This window comes from Zonotrichia leucophrys, chromosome W (genome assembly GCF_028769735.1).
Source record: "Zonotrichia leucophrys gambelii isolate GWCS_2022_RI chromosome W, RI_Zleu_2.0, whole genome shotgun sequence".
NCBI lineage: Eukaryota > Metazoa > Chordata > Aves > Passeriformes > Passerellidae > Zonotrichia > Zonotrichia leucophrys.
Genome location: NC_088199.1, coordinates 1,491,692 through 1,503,239, shown reverse-complemented (window position 1 = coordinate 1,503,239; position 11,548 = coordinate 1,491,692). Strand labels below are relative to the sequence as shown.

Below are 11,548 nucleotides of genomic sequence, written 5' to 3'. Positions count from 1 at the left end.
CCCAGGATGGGCACCAATATTTTGTCCTGGTTTAGGGCAAATTTGTTAAAGAATCTGCAAAGGAGGGCCCCTCCAGAAAGCAAAACCCACACGGCCCCTCCCCCCAACTGGTTTGGGAAGAATTCCTCGGAGAGAGGTGGAAAGAACCTGTTTATTTGACTGGCCCAGCACCCCCCAGCACACAAAATGAACAATACCAGATGACACCGCTCTGAAAAAGGTGACAAAATCAGAAAGTCTCTTTCAGGGGTGGTTGCTCTGTTCTCAGTCCCTCCAGCGCTGGGGCAGCTGCTGCAGGCTAAATAGTGCGAACCCTCGGTGTTCCCAGGTCCCAGACCAGAGCAGGTTCGAGATGGTCGAAGAAAAGGAGAAGAGAAACAGTCCAGGGAGGAATTTGGACTGTTTAGCTAAACTAGCTAATAAGCAGAGGCCAAAGCAGAGCAGAAGCAAGAGCAGAAAAGAGAGCAAGCAAAGCAGCAAGCTGAAAACAAGAAGTGAAAACAGCCCTATGTACTGCCCGTCTCTGTGTCCCTGATAAGAGAAACCCAAACAAAACTTCCACTCTTTAGCGCCGGTCTTAAAGGCACAGAACATATGAATGGGGATACAAGCATCATAACGTCACCCCAGGACAATATACTGGTTTGTAAACTTCCCATACCTTTGCAAAATTAAGTTATCCAATTAAATTAATGAACAGTTAGTTGCCTGGGTTCAACAACTACAAGAAAAAGCAAAAATGGAGTTAAACTCTTTACATTTTGGACTTTTTTTCCCTTTACATTCCCATCAGTAGCTATGGTGGAATTAACCACTGCTTGGTTGATTTTAAAATGAAGAAGTATATTTGAGATATATTTTTTAACATTACTACATAAAATGTTCACTAGTAATGTAGTAAATATACACCTTTTTATCTTATTTGCCTTACTAGCATTAACATGTAGGCACTTTTATAGATATTCAAATTAATAAAATAACTGTAATAAGGCATATTCCATGTACACCATTTGAAAAACGCAAATAAAAAGGAAAAAGTTATGGAACATGAAAGCTGCATGCATGTGTAATTGTGTGTTATCTATTATTTAATCTCTATAAAGAAAATTAACAAAGTATTTTTTCAACACTGTGCAGATGACATTTAATAATTCACCAAATCTTTATTAAATTGCTATTTTTATTTATTTTCAGTTACCTACCATACTATAGCAAACAAGACTTTCAGTTTTCTTTTGAGAGAAAAAAATAAATCTGAAACTTTTTTTCTTGAAATACACAGGTCAGTGAAACATCCAGCAGTCTCTGAAGAGTTTCCAGCTACATGACATGGATAAAAGACCTCAAAATCAGTACTAGTCTGCCAGACACTTCTCTTAATGAGAATATCCAGAATCATAGGCAGGCAAATATCTGACAAATTATCATAGCAAATAGACAGAACTTTCCAATATGAACTCTACATCCTAATAACTGATGAGTTTTTGACTGAGGCAAGTATCAGTGCAACTTATTTTCTATAATAATCTCATACCATGGCTTTATCAAGATGAGAAAAACACATGCAGGATCTGAAAATAATGTACTCATTCTAGGTTGGGAATGGTGTCTTATGTAGTCCAAATTACTTCAGTAAATATTATAGTGTACCTTCTCACAGCTTTGGGAAAGCCCCAGATATGCAAGAAAGCAGTCCACATTTATAATGATCAGATGACTTTAGGCTTTCAGGCACTGTCATTCCCTCTCATACAAAATTGTCCTAGAAATTTCTGGATCATGTTAATAGCAACATTTCTTTAGCACATATTGCATAATTAAAAAATCCAATAGAAACATACCTGGGAAAAAATAAAGCTTTTCACACTCTTATTCCTTCCGAGCTAAAGATCTTCATAAGAGTAAGACAATAGAAAAGGCAAAGTCATAAGGATATTGACAGACCTCAATTATTACCTGACATTTTATGTAACAAGATGATTCATTATAGAAACAAATGGCAATGAACTATGATTATAACAAAACAAAACCTGTTAATAAGTCACTTAGGCTTTACTGAACTCCCTCCCCACCAAAATACTACAGATTTTTGTGCACATAAAGCACATAGAGTATGCTATACGTGCATTTGTCTTTTGTGCTTTTTAGACATGCACAAAAACTGCACTAGTATCTTCGGAATGTTGACAGTGAAATTCTGCAAGTTGTTCAAAATTAAAGCAGTAACCCCTGTTGGTGATTCAAAGCTGTACACATTCTTCCTCTTCTAAAGCAATCAAAATAGCCATATGCATGTTATCAAAACATCTATTGATCATTACACACTGACTCATCAAAACATTTAGAGGACAGTTAGTATTAAATATTCAGCCTCATGGTAATGCAGTGCTTCTTTACTTCAGTATACAAACCCTAGAAATGATAAAAAGACTATAGATCCTTTGTTCCAACACTGAGTGCTCTATGCACTTATCGGTCACTTCAAGGTGGAATGCTCACCCAGTCTTGTTCTGATCACTGCAAAGACAAAACACAGTAGTGAAAATTTTGAACACTAATAGGAAAACCAGAACTTGTTAAACCCCTTAAATAGTATCAGCACTATTATCACATTTGAACTGCTGGCCAGTGACAGCTATGTTTTAAATGATCCATCTACACTAGTTCTTTAACAATATACAATTAAAAATGAGAATCATTACTGGGCTACCTCTCACAGAAAGATGAAACTATTATGACTTTTGGAGTCTGACAATAAACAGAATCGAAAAAGAAAGGCAGCCTATGGCATACATAGAAAAATGATAAAACCACATTTTCAGAGAATCATAGAATATGCTCAGTTGGAAGGCACCCACAAGGAACATCGAGTCCAACTCCTGACTCTGCACAAGACAGCCCCAAGAAGCACACCATGTGCCTGAGAGTATTGTCCAAATGCTTCTTGAACTCAGACAGGCTTGGTGCTGTGACCACTTCCCCGAGGAGCCTGTTCCAGTGTCCAACCACCTTCTGAGCAAAGAACCTTTTCCTTATATCCAAGCTACATATCCCCTGACTCAGCTTCATGTCATTCCCTCGGGTCCTATGACTGGCCACCACAGAAAAGAGATCAGTTGCTAGCCTGCCTGCCTGCTTCTGCTCATGAGGAAGTTGTAGACTGCAATAAGGTCTCCCCTCAATTGCCTCTTCTCCAGGCCGAACAAACCAAATGACCTCAGCTACTCCTCATATGGCTTCTGCTCAAGGCCCTTCACCATCTTCATGGCCTTCCTTTGGATTCTCTCCAATGGCTTTATTTGCTTATTGTATTGAGGTGTCCAAAACTGCACACAGGACTTGAGGTGAGGCTGCACCAGTGTAGAGCAGAGTGGGGCAATCACCTCCCTTGACTGGTTCATGATGCTGAACTTAGTCACCCCAGCACCTGGTTGAGTCTTATGACTGCCAGGGCACACTCCTGACTCATATTCAACTTGCCGTGAACCCAAACGCACAGATCTCTTCCCAGGGGCTGCCCTCCAGCCTCTTGTTCCCTAGTCTGTATGTACATCCAGGGTTGTCCCATTCCAGATGCAGAATCAGTCACTTGCCTGTGTTAAACTTCAAATGATTGGCTTCTCCCAATTTAGTGTCATCAGAAAACTTACTTAGTATCTTTTCGAGTCCTGTGTCCGAGTCATTTATGAAGATGTTGAAGAGAACTGGCCCTAAAATGAAGCCCTGAGCTTTAAACTGGAGCTTTACTGAAATCCCAGAAGATTACATTAACTAGCTTCCCTCGATCAACTAGGTGGGCTACCTTGTCATAAAAGGAAATGAAGTTTGTCAAACTGGACTTTCCCCTCATGAAGCCATGCTGGCTGTGATCAGTGATTGAGTTGTCCTTCGGGTGTTTTTCAATAACTCCCAGAATAGTCTTCATAATTTTACCAGGCATTGAAGTGAGACCGACAGATCTGTACTTACCAGGACCAACCCTCTTGTGCTTCTTGAAAATTGGGATAATGTTACCGAGCATCCAGTCAACTGGGACCTCTCCAGATTCCCAAGACCATTGAGAAATCATTGACAGTGGCCTCACGATGACATTAGCCAACTCTTTGAGCATTTTTGGATGAATCTCATCAGGTCCCATAGACTTATAGGAATCCAGCTGGGGCAGCACATCCTGCACAATTTCACTATTGACTGGGAGTTTGTCATTCTCGCAGCTGTGATCCTCTAGCTCAGGGCTCTGGGGGTCCCAGAGGCCATCATTGGTATTGATGAGAGAGGTGAAGAAAGCAGTAAATGTCTCTGCTTCATCTGCATGCCTGTTTGTAAGGTGACTGAATTCATCAAGCCACAGACCAATGTTATCTCTGATTCTTCTTTTGCTGTTAACATATTAAAAAGCCCTTTTTGCTGTCCTTCACAGTGTTGGTCATCTTGAACCCTAATGGAGCTTTGTCCACACAAATTTTCTCCCTACAGTGGTGAGCAGTATCTCTGTAGTCCTCCCATGTCACCTGACCTTGCTTCTGATGTCCATACACCTTCTTTTTTTGCTTATCTCCAAAAGAAGATCCCTGTTCAGCCAAGTCAGCCTTCTGCCTCATCTGCTTGACTTCTGACATTTGGCAGTTGCCTGCTCCTGTGCCCTTAGGAGATGGTGTTTAAAAAGTGATGAGCACTGATGGACCGCAGCACCTTCAAAAGCATTTTCCCAGGGAACCTTACTCACTAGTTCCCTGAACAACCTGAAGTCTGCTCTCCTCATTTCCAGGGCTGAAGCTTTGCTGACACTTTTTCTCCTGTCAACAGAGATTTTAAACTCGATCTCTTCGTTGTCACTGTGGTCAAGACAGCCACCAATCTCCCCTCACAAGACCATCTCTGTTAACAAGCAACAAATCAAGGAGGGCATCTTCCCAATCAGCTCCCTTAGCACCTGTACCACAAAGTTGTCATCCAGGTGTTTTAGGGATCTCCTGGACTTGCTTGTACCAGCTGCGTGGTTAAGTCTCCCATAAGGACAAGGGTGGTTGACTTAGAAGTGTCCCTTAGTTCCTTAAAGAATAATTTATCAGTGTCATCATCCTTGCTGGGTAGCCTTCATGCTTTATTTGTTTTTCCCTTGACCCTTACCCCAAGAGTCTCAGCTGTGCCACTGCCAGCTGTGAGCTCCATACCTTCCAGCCCCTCCGTTACATACAATGCCACCCCCGCCAAATCGCCTGTCCTGCCTATCCATCCTGAGTGCCTGTAACCACCTACATGTATTAAATCCAAGTACTGAATTTATTCTAGAAAGACATTTCTCAATCACATACTTCTGTTTGGCCTTAAATATTTAAAATACTGCATCAAGAATTCAAAAAATGAATGCATACCTGCTAATGCTAGAATAAAATAGGGTTTCCTGCTGTTTTCTCTTGCACATATGATGTGAAACGCTTTAAGAATTTTGGATATTCTCTTTTTGCCACTGCCCGTAACACGGATGCTGGTGCCCATCCTCCTGGGTTCACTAGAAATAGACAGTTAGCCAATCATTGAAATACAACAAATCTGCTAAAAGCTAGAAAAGAAAATTTAAGTTTGTATACTTGTAATTCTTTCTGAAGTAGCAGGAAAGGATAATGAGCAGAAGTTAAACCCTTTCAGCTTGTATAGCCGTGCTTTCTACTCTTATTACTCTAATTTAGTCCAGTTCTACAGTGCTACTATTTAGAAAATATTAAACATGGTGTGCTGACTTTGAGAAATGCCCAAAGGAAGATGATATTCTTTAAATACTTCCAAAAAACAATGGAAAGACAGACTCAAGCTACTTCTAATTTCAAAGAACATAGAAGTCAAGCCTTAACTTTTCAATAACTGCTGCATTTGCCTGCAGAGTTGCTACATAGCCAATGTCTTACAAATTATTTTTAAAGCACTTCAAGCAAAATTTGCTCTGATTGTAAAATATGCTTAAATTCACTGGTCAAATACTTTGCTGGAAAAGATGCCACTTCCCATAGAATCACAGTTCATAATTTGTCAATGAAGATCTATATTTTAAATAATTGTGAAACTTCTAAACAAGAAACAAAGGAGCTTACCCCAGAGTTTAACATAATACAGCATTATTCGTACAGGATTTAATATAAGTTGTATCACTCCTATATGGCAAAGATTTACTGAACGCAATTTCAGATTGTGATTATTTAACAAGCTATGTAATAGGTGGTCAAAAATGATAAGCAGGTGAGATACTCGAAGTATTTTGCAGCTACAGGGGAGGAGATAACAAGTATGAGGTTCCAATACTATAATATACTGCTGAATACTGGGGACAGTAAACATACAGTTTGGTTTTGCTAACTTTGCATTCAAAAACAAAGATTCTGTCAGTTAAATAAAAAGAAGTAGACTACATTATACTGTAGTTTGCAAGCATCCTTTCACAAACACGAATTGTGTAAAAAAAACCTGATAGTAATGCATGAATAAAACCCCCAGATTATTACTAAAACTTAAAGCTCATGCCAAGTCATGCCAATTGCAGACATTTCTTCTGCCCACTCACCCCTTCACCCCAAGGTTCTGTACTTAGGACTGAGCTACACATGACTTTCATTTATTGCTTTCAAAATGCAACACAATGAAAGATCCCATTCACTGATTGATGTAGCACATGAATTTGAGTACTTTTGACCATGAAGACCAGAAGTGTGATCCTATACATAAATTTAACAGAAAACTGCATCAACATTTTTGTTCCTCAGTATTCAGCTCCCAGGAATTAACATATATAATTAATGTCATACTGAACAATTTTAGACTTACCATTAGCTACATATGTAATCTTGCATAGGATATTGTCCCTGCTTATTTCCTTGTTCCCCTCTGGCGGGCTTACTAAAGTCTGACAAATCATAGCAATATTTATTTTGGCACGGACACAACGATTGTTCATCTATCCAAAAAAAAAAAAAAAACATTTGTAAACTTCAAACTAGGTTTATTTCATCATATTTGAATGCTAACATTTTAATTTAGTATAAAGTCTAAGGTAGTCCAAAAGTTATGTTTCTGGGAGTTTGCCTTCTAGCACTACATGGATGTGACATGAATGTGAATGAAATTAAAGGTACATGGTGAGTAGGGAAAGGGTTAAACTGAAATGCCTGAAACTCAAGTTTCTGCTTGCTTAATACAGTGAATTATTTCAATTATTGTGACAAGTAAGGAAACATCTAATGAATAATGCATCAGTGTTTACAAATATCAGTTCGTAACTTTTCCCTTGTAAGCAGGCAATGGCATAGTATTCAGCACAGAAACACTACAGAGAAAACAATCATTGCTACTGTCTGACAGAACCAAGGGAGAACTGTGTATGCTGTAGGTTTAACAGATTCCATATCTAGTTATACAAGCCTATCCCCATGTCGGGCAATATTGAAGAGTTATTTATTCAATTCCATATGAAGGAACCTCAATTCTTAAAAAAGTTTTCACCAGAAATTTTGCTTCCATTTTTCTGCAGCACCTTAGATCTGCCAACTGTTGAGATAAGGTGAGAAAGTTTTTGGCTCAGAATGCTTTCATCGGGTCATTGTATCATCTGGTATAAACAAAATGTATTTTTGAATATGCCCCCTATCTCCCTCCCCTCCCCCCAGTATTGCAAGAGAATCACAACACATAATAGAAAAATGGCATCTCTGAAGCAGAACATGATAGAATGAAAATAATACTTACAGGAGCACTGTCATGTTCCACAGAGAAATTGCAAACAATCCATGTTTCAGGATCATTTTCACTGAATGCTGGTATTTTTCTGATGGCAGACAAATACAGCACATCCCTTTGAGCAGCCGGCCACACTCTCTGCAGAGAAACACCTGAATATAAGCTTTTCCAGTTTTGCAAATTAAGTATTTACTCTCCTTAGATAAAGGAAAAAAACAAACTAGGCAAAACAGGTCAGTCATGTTATTTAAGTAAAAAAGTTCATTCAAGTTAGTAATTTCATGCAGTTTTGAAAACTCAAGCAGAACACAGGTGTTGTACAGATGTATAACAGGTTACATGGCTATACTTAATTTTAAAAATTTAATGTGAAAGTTTAAGACCTTTGAAAGGCAGGGAGCCAAGTTGCAATGACTTTCAGTAGACAACAAAGAAGAGGCATTTCCTCTCCTGTTCTCTCAATCTCAGGTTTACATTGTAATTAATACTTGTAAGCTACAAACTGAACTAGTGGTTAAGTAAAAATAGAAGCATCTACAGTTATTTATGTCTCCATAAATATGGTGAGAGAGAGAGCACAAGAAATACCTCTAACAAATATTATTTAAACAAGTTACTACTTTAATGAAGTAGATGTGGTAAATTGGTATTATCTAAGAGAATGCTTCAGAAGCAAAGTGTCATAAAATAAAGCAAAACTGTACAGAAGCCATTTTCCCGACACTCAATATGGGCAAAAAGTCTAGCTTTTACCACAACACTATTTAGTTCATACAACTGTGTTGTTCAAAAATCAGTCTGATGTTCCATCAGTTTTAAGATAACCACATTACCAGTTTTTAAAAAAATCGTTTCAATATATGAATATACTAATACTTAGAATCATGCAAGATTAAAGAAAAGAGTGTACACTTCATTCCAAATTTTTAGAACCTGTTAGATTATAGCTATTGGGTGTCACAGACATTTTTTCATAGAAATCCTTTCTTTGGGATTTGTTCATCTTCTGGGAAGCTGAGGCCCCAGAAAGAGAATGTAAACAATGATTATCAGCTGCTGTGGAATGCAATAGGGTGCACCTAGTGCCATAGTGATTGGCTCATGTTCCATGTGTACAATTAAGGGCCAATCACAGGGCAAGCTCTCTGGAACACAGTGACAGAGAACTCTCTTGTTTTTAGATTCTATTCTATTCTTATTTTAGCAGCCTCTGCAACTTCTCTCTATATTCTTTTTAGTATAGTTATAATGTATTATATATCATATATCCATAAATCCAGCCTTCTGATCATGAACCAAGATTCTCGTCTCTCTCTCACCCTGAAGACCTTCTTCAGGCCACTGTAATAATTGGGTTATAAGTCAAATCAACATTTTAGTAAAGCTAAATCAGAGCTAGTTGGGGTGAAAACCATAATGAAGTTAAAAGAACAAATGTACCAGGAATTATAAGACCTCATAATGCAAATGCAGAATGTCAACTAATTCTGGTCAACAATAATTTGCATTATTGCAACAAAATGTATGATACAGGGGTAGGGGTTTCTTCTTTGTATTCACTGCCAATTTATTGCTTCAGTTTTTATGAGATGAACCTTGCCTTGCTGCCGGTGATATACTTTAGAGATTAAAAACAGTGCTCATTTGTTATTTACAAACTATATGAGATAGATACACAAACAAGTATGCTAGCAAGCCAAGTTTGAAAAATTTACAAAATTGCAGTTCAATAGATAAATTGTTCTAAACTGTTGTTCTGGATAATATTTTAAATTGTTAAGATGGTAAAGTATTTCAGAATAGATTAGAACACATATAGTCCAGATTGTCTCACTAAGGTGTGTATACAGGCAAAGTGTTATTACCTTATGCATCTGATAAATGATGATGGCATTATCAGCTAGATTTTCCACAACATGGAAATGTTCAATTGTTGCTAAGGGGAGGGGAAATAAAAATCCATCAGTAAACAAGCACAGATATTAGGTCAATGCTATAAACTACATGCTTGCTGATAAACATGCAAAGATTAAGAAGGGATTCCTTACTTTCCCAGTCATTACGAACATCAACATTCCAGAAGTAGTGGCAAACTTCATGCCCTGTTACCCCTTTAACAGCATGTGTTGCTTTCAAAGGATCTAACACTATTCCATTCTCTTCCACCTCTCTTCTGTACACCTGTGGTCAAACACAAAGACAGAAATGAAGAGAAATCGCCAATACTGCCCATGTTTTTATACTAATTTCATCAGCTTTGATAAAAACTTACACAGAACACCAACAAAAGAAAAATTTGCCATGTCAGTGTTCTATGGTAACTACCAATGCAGATATTCTTGAAAAGCAGATCACATGAAAACACCACTATTTTGAAAAATCTCAACTCCAAAAATGGTTAATAGTACAGAATATGCTCAGTTGGAAGGCACCCACAAGGAACATCGAGTCCAACTCCTGACTCTGCACAAGACAGCCCCAAGAAGCACACCATGTGCCTGAGAGTATTGTCCAAATGCTTCTTGAACTCAGACAGGCTTGGTGCTGTGACCACTTCCCCGAGGAGCCTGTTCCAGTGTCCAACCACCTTCTGAGCAAAGAACCTTTTCCTTATATCCAAGCTACATATCCCCTGACTCAGCTTCATGTCATTCCCTCGGGTCCTATGACTGGCCACCACAGAAAAGAGATCAGTTGCTAGCCTGCCTGCCTGCTTCTGCTCATGAGGAAGTTGTAGACTGCAATAAGGTCTCCCCTCAATTGCCTCTTCTCCAGGCCGAACAAACCAAATGACCTCAGCTACTCCTCATATGGCTTCTGCTCAAGGCCCTTCACCATCTTCATGGCCTTCCTTTGGATTCTCTCCAATGGCTTTATTTGCTTATTGTATTGAGGTGTCCAAAACTGCACACAGGACTTGAGGTGAGGCTGCACCAGTGTAGAGCAGAGTGGGGCAATCACCTCCCTTGACCGGTTCATGATGCTGAACTTAGTCACCCCAGCACCTGGTTGAGTCTTATGACTGCCAGGGCACACTCCTGACTCATATTCAACTTGCCGTGAACCCAAACGCACAGATCTCTTCCCAGGGGCTGCCCTCCAGCCTCTTGTTCCCTAGTCTGTATGTACATCCAGGGTTGTCCCATTCCAGATGCAGAATCAGTCACTTGCCTGTGTTAAACTTCAAATGATTGGCTTCTCCCAATTTAGTGTCATCAGAAAACTTACTTAGTATCTTTTCGAGTCCTGTGTCCGAGTCATTTATGAAGATGTTGAAGAGAACTGGCCCTAAAATGAAGCCCTGAGCTTTAAACTGGAGCTTTACTGAAATCCCAGAAGATTACATTAACTAGCTTCCCTCGATCAACTAGGTGGGCTACCTTGTCATAAAAGGAAATGAAGTTTGTCAAACTGGACTTTCCCCTCATGAAGCCATGCTGGCTGTGATCAGTGATTGAGTTGTCCTTCGGGTGTTTTTCAATAACTCCCAGAATAGTCTTCATAATTTTACCAGGCATTGAAGTGAGACCGACAGATCTGTACTTACCAGGACCAACCCTCTTGTGCTTCTTGAAAATTGGGATAATGTTACCGAGCATCCAGTCAACTGGGACCTCTCCAGATTCCCAAGACCATTGAGAAATCATTGACAGTGGCCTCACGATGACATTAGCCAACTCTTTGAGCATTTTTGGATGAATCTCATCAGGTCCCATAGACTTATAGGAATCCAGCTGGGGCAGCACATCCTGCACAATTTCACTATTGACTGGGAGTTTGTCATTCTCGCAGCTGTGATCCTCTAGCTCAGGGCTCTGGGGGT

General features: G+C 39.2%; 1 protein-coding gene across 3 annotated transcripts in view; it reads right to left on the bottom strand.

The window, feature by feature from the left end:
• Positions 1-1,159: 1,159 nt before the first annotated feature.
• Positions 1,160-11,548, bottom strand: part of LOC135459274 (ceramide transfer protein-like) — a 242,292-nt gene continuing 231,903 nt past the window's right edge. For all 3 annotated transcript variants that reach the window (XM_064735053.1, XM_064735055.1, XM_064735054.1), the window contains 6 exons: positions 9,774-9,906; positions 9,591-9,661; positions 7,735-7,863; positions 6,817-6,946; positions 5,376-5,512; positions 1,160-2,517 (listed from right to left, as the gene is read on the bottom strand). In XM_064735053.1, coding sequence (XP_064591123.1) covers positions 5,385-5,512; positions 6,817-6,946; positions 7,735-7,863; positions 9,591-9,661; positions 9,774-9,906 — 591 coding nt within the window. In that variant the 3' untranslated portion in view covers positions 1,160-2,517; positions 5,376-5,384. The remainder of the gene's footprint in view (positions 2,518-5,375; positions 5,513-6,816; positions 6,947-7,734; positions 7,864-9,590; positions 9,662-9,773; positions 9,907-11,548) is intronic.